General features: G+C 47.5%; 1 protein-coding gene across 6 annotated transcripts in view; it reads left to right on the top strand.

The window, feature by feature from the left end:
• The window catches only part of RAD51B (RAD51 paralog B), a 747,205-nt gene that overhangs the window by 665,294 nt on the left and 61,735 nt on the right, over positions 1-20,176 (top strand). For 4 of the 6 annotated variants that reach the window (XR_012516151.1, XR_012516150.1, XR_012516152.1 and 1 more), the window contains one exon: positions 370-1,029. Coding sequence is in view for 1 of the 6 variants with exons in the window: in XM_003924464.3 (XP_003924513.1) it covers positions 370-386 (17 nt within the window). In the remaining 5 variants the exon portion in view is untranslated. Of the gene's footprint in view, positions 1-369; positions 12,902-13,771; positions 14,042-18,558; positions 18,656-20,176 lie in introns of those variants that run through there. The other 2 variants (XR_012516148.1, XR_012516149.1) reach the window with 2 other exon arrangements.

The raw sequence follows: 20,176 nt of genomic DNA, 5'->3' as shown, positions 1-20,176 counted from the left end.
CAGGAGTTCGGAAGAAGTTGATTTCAACCGTCATGAATGACTTCAAGGGTTCGAGTGAACGAGCGAATGACAGTTCCATCAACAGACTGTAACTTTCCACCCTAGTTAATGTAGGGTGTCTCCACGTCCTCAGTTCTCCCTTTGGGCATTTTTCTTTTTGAAGTTCCAAATCTTCTCTGTTCTGGAAACACAGAACTACGAGTTCTGTCTCAACTGTTCAAATGAGGTTGGAACAAATAGAATGGGGGCATGAACATTTTTCCCCCGATAACTTTGATAAACAGCAATTTTAGTCTCAGTGGGTTTTATGCAAGCCTTGAACATCTTTTTCTAGGTATCATGACTCTTGTGTTCTTTTTCTTCTTGCAGCCTGTGGAAATTCCTAGAGACAGAGAAATGTGCAAACCTGTTCATCTTGCTGAGAAAAATCCGCTTTACCGCCACAGAGCAAAATGTTGGGAAACAGTCTGGTGGTGAAGGTCTTCTCACCCACACCCATTGTTCTCTGCTAAAACGTTTGGTTGCTACTATGTAGACTCAGCTTTAGTCATGGAATTTTAGAGGATGTGTCTCAGAAGAGGGATCAAGACAAGCCCAACAGTAATCTGCACCGTACGCTGATCTGAAACCATGGCACCAACAATGGCACACAGGTCTAACCAGGAAGGGAACAGGAAATGGGAACGAGAGCAGGGGTTGGGTTGTGTGCGTGGAACACACAGGTATGTTTTTTCTTTTAACTCTGTCTTTTTAAAACATTTCATTTTTGTGGAGGTGAAATTTATATAAGACGAAATTAACCACTTTAAAGGAAGCAATTCCATGGCAAGTAGATTTCATCATGATGTGCAACCAGCAGCTCTGTCTAGTCCCAAATGTTTTCATCATCCCAAAAGCAAGACCCATAACCATTACGCAAATATTCCCCATTTCCCCCTCCTCCCAGCTCCTGGAAACCCACCAATCTGCCTTGTCACTGGATTTACCTATTCTGGATATTTCATATAAATGGAGTCATATAGTATGTGACCTTTTGTGTCTGGCTTCTTTCACTAGTATGTTTTCAAGGCTCCTCCATGTTGTAGCATGCATTCCTTTTTAATGGCTGAATAATATTCCATCGTCAGGATATACTGCATTTTATTCATTCATCCATCAGTGGTCATTTGGGCTGGTTCCACCCTTCAACTATTGTGAATACTGTGCTGCTATGAACTTGTGTACACACGTATTTATTTGATTACCTGTTTTCAATGTTTTTAGGTATGTACCTAGGAGCAGATTTACTAGTCATATGGTGATTCTATGTTTAGCTTTTTGAAGAACTGCAATGCTATTCTCCACAAGGCTGAACCATTTTGTATTTCCATCAGCAATGTATGAGCACAGGTCAGATTTTTGGGGAGTCACGTTTCAAAGTGGCACAAGACCCTTCTGGAGGGCTGTGTTCCATGCCCACAAAACTCATAGTCTCCATGTGAAGACCCAAATTTTGTACAAACCTGTAGGCAGAGAAAGGGGAGACAATGGAGCCCTCAGCATGTAAGTTGAAGGCTGGTTCAGAGAGCAGCGGACGTCACCCTTCGCCTTGCTGCGCTCTCTGTAGCTAAGCGAGAGGCAGACCGGAATTCCACTGGCTGCTTTGTCTTATTTTCACTTCTTTCCAGTTAGTCCCCACTACTCTACCCTCTCCACAGGACTGTAGGGTTATGGTGACTTCCCCACCCCTAGCCAGGTTCCAGTGGTGAAGGACTCTGTGAATATGTGATCTAGTGTTCAGAATCCCAGATTTGTGTTCAGAATCCCAGACTGAACTCTACACGTGTTACCCGTCAACATCTGTGAGCCAGAAATAGGAGGAACACCTTTAAAAAGAAACCTACAAACACAAAGTTATTCATAGACGCTGTTGAGGGGTAAAGCAGGGCCACCACCTGAGCCCCATGCAATTAGACTCAGCACAGGGAAAGGGCACAACACTGGCTTTTTTTCTTAAAACCACCTGGAAGGAGCTGAGCCCTATACTAAATTTATATGTAAGTATGATTTGATTGGAAGGACAAAACACACTGTATTCGGATCTGTCTTCCCTTGCAGTCTGGTAGTGTATCTGTCAGCAATTTTGGAGGAAAGGCCTTCCTGACAGGGGACTGAGAACCCCTGGGAAATGTCTTTCCTATTAGACATGGATCTTTATGGTTGAATAAGGGGCTGAAGGAGGAAACAGACAACAAGGGTCAGAGAGCAAGGCCAGGGGAGGCCTTTGAGACAAGACAGGAGCTGTGCCCCCTTTTCAGTGAGTCTGGGGCGTCTGGAGGTTGACAAGAAGAGGAGAAGGTGAAGGGTTTGAGCACTGAGAGAATGAATGCTTCCTGTGGGACTTTGCCAGAGGGAGCTTATCACACATGAGTTTTTGCACTTATAAGCCTAAGGGTCACAATGGGCTTGGAAATCCCAACATTTCCAGCTAAGGACAGGAAGCCCTGGGACTCAGCTTGAATTTGAGTACCCCATTGGATGTAGTGGGTACGTGTTTTTCACTAAGTGGAAAGAACTTATTTTCACTCGCTGCCAGTGAGCAAAAACTGAAGAGCTAGATTTTTCTTTTCTTTGAAGGTGTTAGTTCATAACCCCTCCTTGAGACTAAGCAGAGAACCAGTGATATTACCATGGAGAGGAGTGAGCCCTTCACCCGCCCCAGGTCATAATCCAACGAGCTATTTTGCAGGGTTAGTGGATGCAGTAGGTTGAATAGTGGCTCCCAAAAATCTATGTCCATGTCCCAACACCCAGAATGTGTAAATGTGGCCTTATTTGTATAAAGGGTCTTTGCAGAGGTAATTAAGGATGGTGAGATAAGATCACCCTGGACTACCCAGGTGGGCCCTAAATCTAATGACAAGGGTCCTGGAGAGACACGGAGGGGGAAAGACCCAAAGAGGAGGAGGCAGTGTGACCGTGGAGAGGCAGAGACTGGAGTTAAGCAGCCCCAAGCCCAGGAACACCTGGAGCCACCGGAAGCTGGAAGAGGCGAGGAAGAAGTCTCCCTGGGAGCCTTCATAGGGACAATGGCCCTGCAGACATCTTGATGTGGGGCTTCCGGCCACTAGGACTATAGAGAATAAATGTCTGTGGTTTTAGGCCACTCTGTTTGTGACAGATTGTTGCTGCAGCCCTAGAAAACTAATGCAGTGAGGTTGCCCAGTGAGAAGAAATGACTGGAGAAAGAGAATCTGGTCATTTAGAAAACAGAATTCATCCCCTGGGTTTGCTGCCAGGGTCTGCGGTGAACTAAACGTTATACTGCGGAGCTTCGTTCCTCTTGCATTCCTCACGCGTTAACTGCTCATGGCAGAGATGGGGCTCACAGTTCGCCTGAGGACACTACTCAGGACCAAGGGAGTTCGATCAGATCCTCACATCGATTTGAAATGGTGGCAATAATAATGAGCACACTCTATAGAATGTTTAACATGTGCTAAGTCTGTCACATACATTATCTTATTTAATCCTCTCAACAATCCGATGTGGTTGCTATACTCATCCTCCTCTTACAGATGAGGAGGAAACTGAGGCTCTAGGAGGTCATGTAATCTGCTCAAGGTCATTTGGCAAATGCTAGTGGAACCAGATCTTGACCCCAGGTTTGCCTGTGCGTGATCCACACTATTAGAAAAGGCTCTAGCTCCACAGAGATGGTCAGGCCAGCATCCTGTAGCACTCAGCTGTTGGATGAGAAAGGATGTATTTATTTATGTATGCATTTTACTAGCAGCACTGACATTAGAGTTTCTCTTTGTCAGTGAGGGTTGGAGTTATGGGGTCGATTGAGGTGAAGGTTGCTGAGATGACCTGGTGGATCCTGCTAACAGCAGATGGATGTCAAAACATTTGCATTCAGGGGGAGATAAAGTCAAAACTGGGGCCAGTCAACTTTCTCTCAGCACCAAGGCTCTGAGGCCCTTTCTTGGCTGTCAGCCCCGTTGGGGAAAGAGAACCCCCTTCCACATGATCTCTCTGGTGTGAGAAGCTCACAGTCCACTGCTGAGGTTTCTCCGCTTTGCCACAAACAGAGGGCACCTCCCAACACAACTCCCTCTCCTGCTGGAATCGGAAGAGAGGACACGGGCTGTTAAGAAAACTCATGAGTGCCTCTTCTGGGGCAAACTCACAGTTTCTGGAGTCTCCTCTTACAGGGCTAAACCCAGGTGGGCTCTGACTGTTTAGGGTCCCTGTGCCTCTCACAGTCATGTTTTCAGACTTTTGGGAGATCTGCGCTGGTCTCCCTTTTGCTGTGGTTCACCCTGGGGTGTGGCCAACATGGCAGCGTCTCCTCTGTCCTCCCAGATTCCAGGTTGGAGGGAGTTCAGCTTCAGGGAGACAATCCACAGGCCTGCAGATTTCCTCCCATGCAGACCTCAGTGCAAGATAAAGTCAGGCAAGGCTCTGCCACAGCACAACAGCATAATAAATCCCCCTCTGGCTCCTCCCAGACTTATTGTTCTGTTGAAGTTGTTTTGAGTATGATCAAAAGGAAGGAAGAGACTGTGCTATCAGACCGAGGAAGAAGGATGCTCTCCTGACCGCTCCTGTTGCCCTTGGCCACCCTTATTTTAAATATGAGGAAACCGAAGGGCAACATGCAGCCTAACCCCATCCACATCATGGGGAGCGACGTGCCGAGGCCGAAGCCCCGTGAACCTTGGGTGAGGCAGCAGCCCCTGCACAAACCCGCCGACGGCTACTTTGGATGTGCAGCCCTGTCCTTTTACACACATCGTGGAGGCTGGAAGGCCCAAGCACCGGGTCAGCAGCGCTTTGGGGCCAGAGCCGGAAGTAGGCCCTGGAGCAACTGAGGTTGCTGTTGTTAGCCCCTTGGCCTGAGAACTAAGGCTGTCAGGCCACAACTGTTGGAAATAATGGGCCAGACCAGGGACTCCCCAAGCTCAGCTGGCCGGGTGCCCACTTCTGAAGACAGTGAATGGCTCAAGCCCTTGGGAAATGTTGTCAACATCGGGGCTTTTGGCCTCGCCTGTGTCCAGTCCAGGTTCGGGCACAGGCATAGGGTGATGTGTGACATCGGCCACCACGGCTGGATTCCTGCAAGGAACTAGAGCAGAAAGCACTGGGCTGCCTCAGGCTTCAAAGGTAGAAAGGGCGGAGCCAAATGTTCCTCTTCACAGACTTGCGGGCTCACGGAAAGACATCTGTCCTGCTCAACGCCCAGTCTCTGATTCGCCAGGTGCCTGGCTGCTGCAGCCTGGTCACCTTTGTTTGGGCTGGAAGGCCATGTCTGAGCCATCAAAGGAGCCTCAATGGGAGAGGACGTCAATGTGCTTCCTCAACCAGAAAGGTGGTTTGAGTTTGGCCAAAGCAGCCCAACCAAATAAGCAAAAGCCTGTCAATGGGAAGATGTGGGCTGCTGGGAGATCAGACAACAAAATGAGAGCCATTATCAGTCTCATCCCAGCCTGAAGGAGGGAGGGCCTTTGAAGCCACAGACAGGCTGAACAGAACTTTCCACCTGAGAGACGCTGGAGATGGGAGGTCAGGCTGCACGCAGCCGCCACGAAAACTGATCAAAGCCTACTGCAGAAGGGAGGGGGCACACAGCTGCAGCTCCAACTACCCCCCCGGGCTGCCGGGGACTTTCTGAAGGCAACAGGGCTGCCTTTGCAGGGGCCTGTGGGAAAACCCAGCACAGATGCGCATCGCAGCCAAACCCCTGAGCACTGCTGGGAGAGGGAAAAATAAACCCCTCAATAGTCCTGAAAAGAAAAGGGAGGGAATCAAAGCACACAAAAAATGCAAAGACCACCCACCTGATGAGCGCCTACCTTTCGGAAACAAATAACTCCTGGCTTCCAAGGCACACTTCTGAAAGAACAAACGGACTGAACACTCTGCCTCAAAGCTCCGTGCACCAGGGGATTTGGGGAAGCTGTGGCCCCTTCTAAGCATCGGAAGCTTAATTTAAAGTGTGTTGGCCTCTGCGGTGCCTATTCAAGGGCCCCTTTGCATCCGCTCTCCTCCCTGGGAACCCGGGAGAAAAGAATCTCATTTAGAAAAGGAGAGGATCCTGTATGGATTCCTTTATCATGGTTCTCTCCGACAGGACAGCCATTATCTGCCAGGGACCATTCTAGGGGGCATCTTTCAGGCTAGATCCAGGGTGAGGTGGGCCCCTGCGAGGGCACCTTGGAAGGCAGTGTTGGTTCTGCCTGGACGGGTCCCTCTGGGACAGCCTCAGCCCACCCTGCCTGGGCTCACCCCTCCTCCCTGTGGCCTGAAGCCTCCTTTGGAGGACTGACACTTCATGGACCCTGCAGTTTTATCTTTTCTGAAGTGGAGACAGACAGCAAAGCCACTTCCACTGCACTGCTCGCTGTCTCAAAAGAATAGGAAAGCTCTTCTCTCTTCCTTGGGAATGGGTTTGGAGGGAGGGTGGAGGATGTAATGATGGAGAGGCCTTGCAGGTACTTTGGTGGAAGAGGGTGTGTATGAAGGAAATGGGTCGCCCAGAGCACAGGGGAAATTGACATGAGCACATTTCAGAACCACTGGTTTAACCGGCTAACATTCTTTCCAAAATGATGGACAAGTCTTTAAGAGTAGACAGAGGGCCTCAGGGAGGAGAAACATTGCTGAGGAAGAGGCATCTCCCTTCACCCTCCTCCAGAGGCTGATGCTAGAGAGCAGGCGGCAAGGCCTCACTGAGCACCTACCCACCACTCAATAGATTTCTGTCTCTTTATTACTTTACCCTGGGAGATAAATGGGGTTATCTCCATTTTACAGTTGACAAACAGATTCAGAGAGGTGACTGAGCCTCTTCATATGGAAGTGGACCCATGCAGAAGTGTCGAGCTGGAATTCAACCCTCAGGCAGCCTGGCTCCAAAGTTCACAACCTTTCCTACTCATTTCAGCCCTTCCCTGCCTCTCAGGGCTAAGAAGATGTTAGTAGATGTTCCATAAACGTTTATTAAATTGAACTGAACTCAGCAGCTGAACACAGGCAGGCCTCTTCCACCCTGACCAAGAGGAATCCTTTGAGGGTCTGGGATATGGAAAGAAATTCTCTGAGGTGCTAAATAAAATCATGCTCTGAGGTACCAGGAGACCTTTTTTTTTTTTTTTTTTAAATTAATAGCTAATAAAGTTTATGCAGACCCCAAAAGGAAAAACAGAAAGGAATTGGAACCATTTTAAAAACAGTGTCGGTAGATAATAAAACTTCATGGTGGTGGTGTTATCTTTCATCAGGAAGCACAAAGTCTTCACAGGCTTTAATTATATCTTCATCCCTACAGTCCCTTCTGAAGTTGGTAGATGCACGTTAATAGCACCTTTCACTTTAGGTATGGACACGTTCCAGTACCAAAAGCTTCAGGAGTTCCCCCCAAGGCAAGCAGAGTACAGAGCTGGATCAGGAGCAATGACTCTCCAAGCCAGCATTCCATGCTACCTCCAGTTGTATGTCTTGACTCCACAGCTGAAACCAAGGACTTCATTGAGATATTTGGGGGCAGGGAGATCTGAAGGTCCAGGAAAGAAGATAGGCAAAACCAAGGAATAAGGTCTCCATTTTGGCCTGCACACCATATAAATTCCCGCTTTGTTCACCCATCTGCACATTCTTTAATTTAGGCATGTGTTCATTTGCGTACGTCAGTGAGTTTGCTCAGTCACAAGGGTGCCAAAGCCTGAGCTTGGCCACTCACTTTAGGTAAGGCCACACCAGACCATTGGTGCCTCCGATCGTGAAGACTGGAGAAAGGCATCTGGGCTGGGCCCACTGTGACTCTCAGGAGGGAAACTCTCCCAGTGCGCTCTGCGGCCGGGATATGGAGGCTCAGACAGCTAGAGATGGGAAAGGGAACTTAAATTGCAAAGGAGTCATCTTCTGTTTTGCTAGTTCATTTTCAATCGTTTCCCGGCCTAAAAAAGAATTAATAGTAATAATAGCATATGGCTTTTAAATGGCTCTCCATCGCAAAATACTATTTAAGCACTAATTTCTTCACTAGACGCTGGAGCTCAGTCTCCACACTTGGCTCCATCTGGGACTCCAGTCTCATTTCTTATTCTTAATTTCTGTACAGTTATCCCCAGTTTTTGAACTGCAGACCTGCTAGAGAACAGGGAGTTTCAGCAAGGGGTCCATAACTCTGAATGCCACGCCAAACATGGGCAGCAGCTGAAATCAATAGTATATAAAACTCTGGCTAATTTGAAAGGCTGTCAAATTTCTAGCAGCTCCTTGTCATTATGTGCTTTCCTGGGTACAAAGTTTGACAACTGTTAAAAGGAAAGGCCTGCATTGTAATCACGGTTTTCAACCTGGGATCCAAGGACCCCCTCAGAGATTCCCTGAAGTATAGATGGGGGAGCACGAGGATGGAGCAGGAGCAGATGGTGACACCCCATCCCTGCACACACACAGCTAACTTATCCCTGTAACCAGAGAGACTGTTTTGATCAACTCTGTACACTGGGCTTTCTAGTCAGATTTTATTTGAAGAAAGGACCAGGGAGGTGAGTAGGATGGAGTTTGCAAGTAACGGCTGCAGACAAACTACATGTATTTCTAGCCAGTCCCTTGCTACAGTTCCGTGGGGCACGACGAGAAATCTGTCACACACCACAGTTCCCTCATAGTGTACATCGCCCCGGGGTATACACTATGAGGGAACTGTGGTGTGTGAGTGATGCAACAGAGACATTCTCTTGGTCCAGATCCACATGGTAAGAACCCTGGGTTTGTTAGTATCTTAGATGGCATTAAGTCCCATCTCGCTCTTAGAAATAGCAAATGAGCTTGCAGATTAGCCACTCTTATTGTCAATGCAAAGATAGTGTTCACTTTGCGTATGCACTGCTGAGGGAATCTTGAGAGCATTCGCTGCTGTTGAGGGTTGGGTGGGGAATTCTTTATATACCAGCTTTTATTGTGGGCCAAAATTCCTAGAGGAATAGTGGCCCACTTAGGGTCCATTTTTATCTCCTTCAGTTTCTACCCAAATTTGTCTTTGCTTATGTGGCTGGGGCTTCCCATTCTGGCTCTCAGGACACAGTTTGTCCCCAGGCAGGCTGGGCCTAGAACAACTGTAGTAATAAGAGGTGACAAAGCAGAGCTTTGAGACAGAACTTGCAGAGATTCTTTAGCTGAGCCTCCGTTCTCCCAGCCAGGTTTCAGACAGGGTGACACAGAAAGCAAGCTCCAAACAATCCCGAACAGTGCACATCACCGAGTGAAGCTCAGGCAGGAGATGGGAAGGAATGCCTTTTTCTCTGCTTTCCACCCTGCCGCCCATACCTCATTCTCAAAAGCCACCTCCCCAGCACTCAGGCTTGAGGTAAATGCTTATAAAATGGGGTGGAAACCTCTCATGACCCCCTCTCTGTTGCATGAATGCCTGTTAGAAGCAAAGGAAAACAATGGCAAACAGACCCAGGCCTGTCACAGCTGTGCTGGGCTCAGCTGGAATGTGGCTGTGAGTGTGCGTGTGTGCGTGCACGCTGGCGCACACATGGGAATATAAACATCCTTGGCTCCCCAGCTCCTGTGTGCCGGACTGTGCTGAGCAGGCACAAGTTCTGCGCGGATCCAAGGCGGGGAGACGCAGCCCCAGCACACTTAGGTGCTCTTGTTTATATATCGAAATGTGGGTGGGGAGACAAAAAGAAGGTTTGGGAACAGCTGTGTGCCTGTGTATGTATGGGCAAATCTCACTGCTGATGTGTCTTGGGGAAAACTGAGGGAAATTTTGTGCTTGGGTATGTGTGCATGCATGGCAGGTGCCCACACTCCGGTGTGCAGAGGTGGAAGCCGAAAGAAAGTTTCGAGATTCTGTGAACAATCTCAGAAAAAAATCTGGCAACTCCCCATACCACAGGTGGGTACACATTCAGTGCTTGTGAAGTTCATTTCCTGTGCTAGTTACCGGGCCTTGTTTATACAGGACACAAAATGTGATTGGCAGCAAAAGCTCCAGGTCTCCGGGGTGAGTTGAGGGCGAGTGCGTTTGCAGAGGGGCTGGGGAAGGAGTGTGGGCATCACGCCGAGGTGCCCTTGAAGTACAAAGGAAATCGATTTTCAACAGTAATCCATAATTCCGCCCATATATGCTCAGAGGGGAGACAAAGCAGAGCTCTAATTTTAGAATGACGCCGCCCTTCATTGCTGCGGTGCCGTTTCAGCACCCAATCTGCACGGGCCAGTGGCAGCTCGGGTGTCCTTGTGTGTGTTCATGGGTTTGAAACGCATCTAGCTGGCTCTGCTTTGAGCTTTAATTTGTAAGCCCAGCCCCAGGAAGTGTTTATGAGCTTTTTCACTTTGCTTTATTCTGACTCAGCTTTGTTTGGTAGCGCAGAAGGGTAGAGTTTGACATAAATCCTCTGTTCTTTGTGTGAGGGCTTCCGATTGCAGAGGGTCCTAGGAGTGGCATTCCATAGGAAAGTTGAGGAGTTTGACCCAACCTCGTGATCACACACCTGCAAGTGAAAATTCTGCACACCTCAATATGGGAAGAAACTGCACTCTCTAAACAGACTCCTGGGCACGTGACCACCTCAGAGTCTCCTTGCCAGTTTGTTCATCCAAATGGTGAGCAGCTCACAATAGACACTCAGTGACTGCTAATTCACCATGGTACGTTTCATTCCACTGCATTACAAAGTGCCAGCGTCACTCCTCAGCATAGCTTGGGACCTTGTCCAATCAGCTGTCCTGAACACCCACTTTGGTCCACGGTTCACATTTGTGGGATAGTCATGAGCCTCTGCTCTTCTTCCAGTCTTGACTCAAGGAAGCAATAGCAGAAATCTCCTAGCTCTTGGGTTCCATGGAATAGAGAGCCTGAATCCACCTGGAAACCAAATCTAGACACAACAGAGCTTTGAGGTTTATACCCGCAAGCCTGTGCTGCCAGCAGCAGAGGGTACCAGGGGATGCACTGGAGGCTCCCTGGGAGGCAGAAGCCAGAGGTGCCCTGCCATGTTCTCCATCTGGCCAAGGGCTTAACCCTGCTGAAGACTATTTCTGAGCAGAGTCCCCATGATGAGGGGACCCAAAGATGCTGATGGGGTCATTTCCCAGGCTTTGCCTTGGTCCAGTGCAGTGCTTCAGTTGCTGAGGGTGATGGAAGTTTGCTTTATACTTGGTCCCTGCTCAGTCAGAGTCCTCTGCTACCCTCTGGCAATTCACAACCTCTAGTCATTTGGAGACCTCTGAACAAAGCAAAACTCTAAAAACTGGGACCCATGGCTCCTCGATGAATTCTGAAACTGTTTTGAGGTGCTGCCTAAAATTCGAGGAGAAACTTACCAAGGAAAGGGGATTTCAGGGCAGCAGTGGAAATAGAGACAGTGAGGTACAGGCCACTCACTATCCTTTATAGGCACTTTCAGCTCCTGTTAGCTAGAGACCTTTTCAGAGTCAACATTCTATGTAAGCCAGCACGGCATGCTACTGGTCTGCGATTCTGTTCAAGGCCCAGACATAACCAGCCTTCTGGGGGGGATCCAGACCACTGAGATTGCAGCCTGGGGTGACATCCTATCTTGGCTGGAAAGGTCTCCACCCCAGGCCTGGTCCTCTGGGAAATGGTTCCCGTAGGGAGAGCTCCTACTGCTTCAAGACAGCAGCTTCCTTGGTGCATCAGTTTACCTGCCAGTCTTGTCCCTCGGAGGGTACCAGTTTCTCTGGCTTCCCTGCCTGTCCCCAGAATGACCCCAACGTTTCTTTAGCCCCTGAAAGCCTTGGAAATGAGGGTGCCTGCTTACGTTTCTAGTGAATAGCATTTGCATTGGAGGCTCTTCACCCAGGGTTCCCTACAAAGGTTGGCTTTTAGGGAAGGGCAAGGTGACCCTGCTTTGTCTTCCTAAAGCACCACATGTGCCTCTGTATGACTGTGCCTGTCATGCGGTCACCATCCTCCCCTTCCTTGTCTCTGCCCCACTAGCCTAGAAGCGCCTGAAAGGCAAGAGCTGTCTTAGAGGTACACTGGGAGAAGAGGGGGCCCCGGGTCCTGATTGAGTGGGGGCCTGCCTAGGGCCAGAAGGCCTGGGCTCACCAGCCACTGGGCCTGGATAAAGGGATTTTCAAGGGGTGAGTGTAGTCTGGCCTCTCTGATTCTCATCCCTACTCCCTGATAGTACTATGTTTTTCACCTTGAAAATGAAGACACACTGCCCTGAGCCCCTCACTGGGTTGTCAAGTGGCCGTGTGGCACACGTAAGGGAGCCTTGCTGTGTTAAAGCTCCCCAGCTCCCTTCGTTACATCCCATGGACAGAGGACCATGCCATGACTCAGAGGCTCAGGTCTTCCTAACTGTGCTGTTCCGTGAGAGAACTTCAGTGAGTTGCTTTATCTCAGTGACTCTGTTTATTCATCCGTGAAATGGGAGTGTAGGGCTGTCAGGGCCAGTACTTGGAAGCTTAGCTGAGTGGCATGGTGTGGGCATTCCGTTTTATTGTCATTGCTCAAATAAGCATGAAGATACTTCCCTGAAGAGTGATGTTTGGAAGGAAGAAACCTAGACTTTGCTATGGGGTGGGCATGGAGTAAATCCGAAATCCATCCCGTGTTAACAGGCTTGTAAGTCGAATTCCTGCCTAGTAAGATTTCAGATAGTTCTCTAGCCCAGGAGTCAGCAAACATTTACTGAAAAGGGGCAGATAGTGACTATTTTTGGCTTTACAGGCCACAGGGTCTCTACAACTGCAAGACAGCCACAGACAATACGTAAACAAATGAACATGGCCTTGTTCCAGGAAGACTTTATTTACATCAGGCTGCAGGCCGGATTTGACCAGTTCAGCCATGGTTTGCTTCCCCCTGCTTTAGCTTGTGGGGGGTGCCCAACAAGCACTTGGGAAATTAATTTGTTGAAGATAGGTGAGTAGAGGCCTCTGCCAGTCCAGATCCTCGATTTTAACTCTGTTTATGCAGGACCAGATTCTGTGTTCTTGCCACTGAGTCACAGCTGCAAAAACCTCCCCTCCCCTCAGCCCCCCTCCCCCAGCTTTGAGTGATCCCCGGCTCCTTCAAGCCCGCTGCTGAGTGGGGAGCAATTTCTGTGCCTTCCAGGATCTTCCGCCTCCCCCACCCTGCACACCCCACCCAGGTCCTTCCCCTCCATCCTGAGTTTGCGGGACACACAATTTGTAATCTCCTTAAAACTAAAGCAGCGAAGTCTCTGATTCATGTAGATTAAAATCAGCTGCAACCTATTAATGGCCCAGGGCCCAAGACAGATTTTAGGAAACAAAAACACTGGACCAAATTAGACTGAGCCGGCCTCTGTCTCCAGGGGAGGGAGGTAGAGTAGGAGGCTGGGGGCGGGGGAGTGGCCATGTGGTTTTCATTACTTTGGATTCTCTTCCTGAAGCAAAGTCACCCAACACAAAGCGTGTGCAGCGCCAAGGCAGCGGCCAGCCTCTGGAGCCCGGCTCTCCCTGGTAGAAGCCCTGGGTCCTGTTGGGGGGCTAGGGCTGGTTGTGTGTCTGTAATTAACAGGTTTCAAAGTGGTTATTCAGGAAAAGAGAATTTCAGTGGCGCGTTAAAATCCTTTCATCAGCCATCAGCTGGCGTCCGGAGGCCTTCAGCAAGGCCTGAGCCACTTAAAGCTTCTGAGAGCTTTAAATTCCCAGGGTCTTGTTTGAGAATGTGGAGGCTTTTGCCATGGTTTTATTGGGCTGATGGTTGCCATGATTTTCATTATGTTGTTTGGTTCCTGGGATCATAAAAATGTTTGTCTCTTCCTAGAGTACCTCGGATCATTAAAAACAAAAGGAAAAAAATGCCCCTGCATTTGTAGCCGCTACGTCACATACAAACCATGGCTTTCTTGTTGGAGAGGGGCCAGCTCCGGCTCTGGGCTGGGGAAAATCATAAAGCTGGAACGGGCAGGACAAGCAGCCACACCCAGTCCCCACGTGTCGCCCATCCGAGGACACTGAGGCCCAGAGAGATGCTCATCTAAAGCCGGTCTGGAATCCTGGTCCCACTCTCGGTCAGATGCTCTTTCTCTTCCTGGTGAGTCGAGGCTGTGAGTAGAGTTGGGAAAGGGAAAGGAGTCTGAATTCTGCTGGACTAGTGCTTTGGGACACCTCTAGGAGTGGAAGAAATGCTCAGATATTCAGACAGCATAAAGTGAAATGTGAAGTAGATAGGAATGATATGGGCCCGCATGGGCATTCCCACGGCCTACAGGACGGAACGCTGCTCTGAGACTGGAAGGGCTGCCCTGAGACCCCAGGAGGAAGAGATGGGTTATTGGAGCCTTCACTTGGCACCCACAGCCCTGAGCCCTGGAAAGAAGGGAAACAGGTATCAAATCCCACAAGCCACAGAGATGATTTCTCACCACTTTGAATAGGAAACCTCTGAAATCTGGTCAAGCTCCCAGAATCACCATAGGGGGTGACAGGAATTTTGGTTAAGCCCGTATTATCTGATAAATGGCACGCCAACCTGGCGTTACTTCCTATTTTGATGATGGCTGCCTTCCAGAACCTTCTTTCATGGAAGACATGAAAAATATTCTGAGAGAATTGCTATTAAATAACCTCTGGTTCTTAAAAACAAGGCCAGACCAGCGGGCCTTGCTCTCAGCAGGACACGTGTAAGAACTAGTCTACAATAAAGAAGCTCTGAAGGCGTGTTCAGAGAATGAGAGAGTGTCAGAGCTGGGAGGGAAATTGGAGTTCAGCGAGGCCAGGCTTTCATTTCATAAATAGGGAAACTGAGGCCTCAGGGCATATCCAAAGTGATCTAGCAGGCATAGGGAGCCCAGGATTTGCTTGACTATCCCATTCTTCATGAGACCACTGTTCCCCTTTTGGGTTGATACCATCATTCATTCATTCAGTTTTTACTGCCTCCTATGTGTCAGATGCTTCTAGGCACTGCTAATTTAGTTTCTTTGAAGTTTTTAGTGGTGGAATAAAAGAGACACATTTCTGTCATTAAAGAAGGAAAGGACTTCCCTCCAAAATCTAGGTTTGGGGAAAGTCTGGTGACTTTTGTGGGCCTGGGGCATCTTTGGGAAACGCCTGCCCTCTTGGGTGTGCCTTTAAGATGAGTGCAAAATATCATTGTCAGGTAGAGAGGTGACTTGCAGTGACCCCTGCGCCCAATTGCCACCTGGCCGTGTGGCCCAGAGGAATCTGGAAGTGAACATCAGCAGAGATTCTCTGGATCGAAATTTGAGTGAGAGCTGGCGGGAACCCAGGCTAGCTGAAGGCTGCAGATTGCATGGGTCTCTCCGTCTGTTTCTCATCATTCTCCTCCTACAGTTTGCTTGTCAGTCCTTTGCTCTTGTTTACCTCTGTGTGGATAATTCCTCGATTATAAATCAGAGAACTTGGCACTGAGTTCTGGATTATCTGTGATCTTTAACTTTCCCAGGGCAAAAGAAATTACACTGGCAAATCTCTTTGTTTCTCATGGTTTGGCGTCCAAATCATGGAAGTGCGGGTCTGTGTAGAGGGAGACAGCCTGAGCCTGCCTCTGCCCCTGGCCCCCACACTCTGTGTAGGCAGTCATGCATGCATGCATTCACTTATTCACTCAACAAATATTCAGTGAGCACACATGTGGCAGACTCTATTCTAGAAACTGGAGATACAGGGTGAAAAAAGAACACTGTTCCTTCTTACCCTGTTTGCATCTTAGTATGGGTGATAGGAAGCAAACAAATCAACAAACATACATACTAGTGATAAGTGCCTTGAAAAAAGTAAGCAGGGTAAGAGATGGCAGCGAGGGGTGCACTATTTTACGCAAGAAGACCTCTCTGAAGAGGTGACATTTGAGCAGAGATTGGATGAAGGGAGAGTAAGCAGTGTTCAACCCAGAAGATTTCAAGCAGAAGGAGTAGCAAGTGCAAAGCCCTGCGACAGGGACAAGTGTGATGTGTTTGGGAACGGTAAGGAAGCCAGGGACTGGAGTAGAGTGAACAAAGGGGACAACTGTGGTACATGAGGTCAGAGCAGGGGGCAGGGGCCAGCCATGGAAGTGGTGACTTTGGATTTTGTTCTGAGCTTCACAGGATGTCCTTGGAGGCTTTGGAGGAGAGTGATGCAGCAAAGACGAACATTCGGAGGCTGTAGAGAGGCTCACGGAAAAACAGGGGGCCAGCTTGGGCTAAGCACTGGCATTTAGACACGTGGCAATGGTAGCCATGCCTCATGGGTGGTGCCTCCAGTAGGAACGTTTGAGAGCTACATGTTTTGACAGGGTGAGGCTGGGCCTGGGAGCGCACCACCTCTCTACCAATTAGTGTTAAGCCCAGAAAAAGGAAATACTACTGTTTAAATTGCAGGGTTGGAATCTGTGAGTCACAGAACCCTCAGCCAAACGGGCCATGGTGGGCTCTGGGAGGTTACTGGTGCAGGGTCTCAAGCCCCCAGCTGGGTTGTTTGGCCACCCATGGGGGCTTCCAGACATATTCAGAAGAAGGCTCAAATACGGACTCCACCTTTAGAGGGTCTGGCTTAATTTTTGGCTGCTTACTGTTTGGTCAGTTTCCTTCCAGGGTCTTTCACTTTGGAAAAGGCAGGCCACCTCACAGGGGAGCAGAGAGAAAAGGGGAAATGCATGGATTTGGGGCTCAATCAGCCCCACAACAGTACCCTCACCCCATCACTTAGCTGGCTTTTGGAAAAGCTACTGAACCTCCTAGAGCTTGCCGGTCAGTGCAGTAGCTGCCAGCCACGTGTGGCTGTTTACATTTAAATCAATTTAAGTGAAATAAAATTTAAAAATCTGGTCCCTCAGTTTCACTCACCACATTTCAAGGGCTCAATAGCAACATGGGGCTGGTGGTCACCTATTGGACAGTGAGATGAAGAAGATTTCCCTTGCAGCAGGAAGCTCCGTTGAACAGTTTCACTTCTTTAAAATAGGAAGCAATCCATGAGAACTGAACAAGTTAACACACACAAAGCACAAGGTGCTTTGCCTGTCTCATGACAGGTGCTCAGCAAAGGGTAGTCACCGTGATTGACAGTGTGAATCTCCATCCTTGCTCTGCTGCTGACTAACTTTGTGACAAGTTATTCAAGCTCTCTGAGCCTCCATTTTCTGATACGTCAAATGGGAATCAAAAGTACTGCGGAGCACATTCCCACAACATGATCCTTGTTTTTCTCAGTTCTGTCTGGACACATGAGAACTTCCTTACCAGCCCTCAGCTGACTTATCTAGACCAGGGTTCAGAAACTCTAGTCTTGCAGCACTTAGCGGGAAGCAGGACATACTGTAGCTCAATCATGCAACCTGGAGATTTTGGCCATTTTCAAGGGTCTGACCAGGGTTAGCGGTATGAAGTTCTAATGAAACAAGTGGACAAATCTGATCAAGAAAAATAATCATTTGATTCAAGTCAGATATTTACCCTGCTCTGATGCTCTGAAAGACACCATGCCTTGGGTCCCTCGGCTCCAGGCCCTGGCTTCCCTGGCTAAACTTTCCTCCTGTGGGCGTGGCTCTCAGAGAGGGGCTCTCAAGCAGCCCTTCTAGTATCTCTGCCTCCAGTCAGTCTTCCTTTTTCCACGAGGGGTTTTTGTTGTTGTTTAAACGTTTATTAACTGCAGGCTTTTGGAGGGTGGAAGTTGGGGTTTGCCTGGGGCTAGAAGGAAGTTATTTGCCAGGCCAGGATAAGGTGTGGTTTAAGAGTTGAAACTGGAATCCCCTTCACCTGCTTAATGCATTTCAGGGGAGATTTGTTTTCAACTCCCAAATTACCTGCTAGGAATTCTAGACCTGAGATCCTATCTCCACTGGCTGTTTTCTTTCATTTCCGATAAGAAATACAAAGAAAAAAGAGTGAAAGGCTCAAATACGACATTCTTGCACTCTCTTAAATAAAATTACAGACAGTGAGTAATTTTCTTCCCTGTCTTCTATAAAGCAGGTAATGGAGGGGGGCCTGACCTAGCCCGGGAAACCTCTGTTCCTGGGGAGGTGTGGCTGGAATCTGCAGAGAGCAAGTTTAACTAAAGATAGTTCTTATGTGTTTGCCGGTTATTTGTGTATCTTATTGAAATATAATTTATTTTCAAATATTTTATGTCCAGTAATCTTACTGACCTTTAGTTTAATAATTTATTTGTAATTTTGGAGATGTTTTTCTATGTACAAATCAGACAAAGGTTATGGGGAGTGTTAAAACCCATAAAGGAGTCTCCAGCAAACTCAAGTTCAGAAGAAACAGAGCTAGAAGGACCTATGTCCAAGCTTGTGGAGGGTGAGTGGGCAAGAAGTTGTCTAAATGATGGTATAACTGTGAGAAACAGGACAAAGATAGACAGCAAAGGCGTTTTAGAGATATGGACCAATAATTTTTTTTTTTTTTTTTTTTTAGAGAGAGACAGGGTCTCCGTTTATCATCCCGGCTGGATTGCAGTGATGCAATCACAACTCACTTGTAGCCTCAACCTCCTGGGATTAAGGGATCCTTCAGCCTCAGCCTCTCAAGTAGCTGGGACTACGGGTGTGCACCATCATGCCTAATTTTTTTTTTTCTTTTTTCTTTTTTTTTTTTTTAGAGATGGGGTCTCACTCACCTCTAAAACAAGGCTCGTCTCAAACTTCTGGCCTCAAGTGATCGTCCCATCTCTGCCTCCCAAAGTGATGGGATTACAGGTATGAGCTACCACACCCAATTTCTTTAGGCTGGCAACTTTAAATTATTTTGGCTTTAAGGACCTCTGTATATCCTTAACAGTTAATGATGATCCTGAAGAGCCTTGGTTTATGTGGGTTGTATCTATTGATAGATCCCGTGGTAGCCAGCTTCTAGAACAGCCTCCAAAGATCTTATCTCCTAGTATTCATGGCCTTGTGTAGTCTCTTCCCACATTGACTCAGGGCTGGTCTGTGTGACAAGTAGAAAATGGCAGAAGTCATGGTAAATGATTTCAGGGGCTAGGCTTTAAAAGAGACTGCTTGTTCCTACTTGGCCTCTCTTGTTCACTCCAGAGAAAAGCAGTTCCTGTGTTTTGAGTACACCGGGGAAAGACCTACATGGGGAAGGACCAAGGCCTCCTGTTCACAGCCAGCAACACTGGCCTGACTTGGAGGCAGATCCTCCAGCCTCAGTTCAGCCTTCAGATGACTGCAACCTCATGAGAGACTGCCTGCCCCGAACTGCCTAGCCAAGCCACCCCTGACTTGCTTAACCACAGCAACCATAGAGATAACACGTGATTACTGTTGCCTGAGGCCACTGTTGTTTTAGGGCACTTTGCTATACAGCAATAGATAATTAAATAATTTACCATATTAAAAACTAAAACCGAAAAATAATATTTGTTCATTTAATATTTATTTATGATTAATGAATAAATTAACATTTAGTAATTTATTAAAATGCCTATATTTATTAATTCATTTAAACATTAAAAATAGCATTTTGTTATATAATAACTGTGTTTTTAAAAAAAACCCAAGTGAGAAGAGTGACAGTGTTTTACATTTTTGCAAATCTCTCGAATGTCTGGCTTAATAGAAGACAGCTGGTTTCTCATATCGGCTTCTGCATTCAATCAGCTGTGATAGTGTTGTTTTGGTTGAAGTATGTGAAGGAAACCCAGCCTCACATGATATGTTGTTGGAAAAGGGAGGAGTATTTTAATAGTCTTTTCAGATAATTGTGAATATTCTTTAACATTATACCAAAACCCAACTAATAGTAGATTACTAAGGTTAGTTGCAATGTGGAATCTGAAACTATATCAATGAACTTTTTATGCTGTTATGTTAAAATTCATTTGTCTGGCTTGTACTCTGAATAGATCTTTGCCTATGCATGATTTTGTAATACTATGCATGGGTCATTTGGAAAATATTGCTTCACTAAGTCATGCAAATTTTTCTAATTTGATATATTTCATGATGAAAACTAAAAGTTCTTCTTTGTTAATATCACCACTGATCTCATCAAAAACCTCTATAAGTGTTGGGAAGGTGTTACATTCACTATGGCAGAGACAGGTTTTTAAAACTTCTAATTTCTGCTTCATATTTCTATTTTGGCAGAAAATACTGTCAATTACTGTATTTCTTGAAGTCATGAGCTCAGTTTGTTCATTTTTGAGAAAATGCCTGTCAAGTAACCAAATCTGAATAACCATGGGTTATTTGGTCCTTTTGGGTAAACGCTGT

This window comes from Saimiri boliviensis, chromosome 2 (assembly GCF_048565385.1).
Source record: "Saimiri boliviensis isolate mSaiBol1 chromosome 2, mSaiBol1.pri, whole genome shotgun sequence".
Taxonomy (NCBI): Eukaryota; Metazoa; Chordata; class Mammalia; order Primates; family Cebidae; genus Saimiri; species Saimiri boliviensis.
Note: the sequence above shows the minus strand (reverse complement) of the source record. Positions and strands in the feature narration are given on the sequence as shown.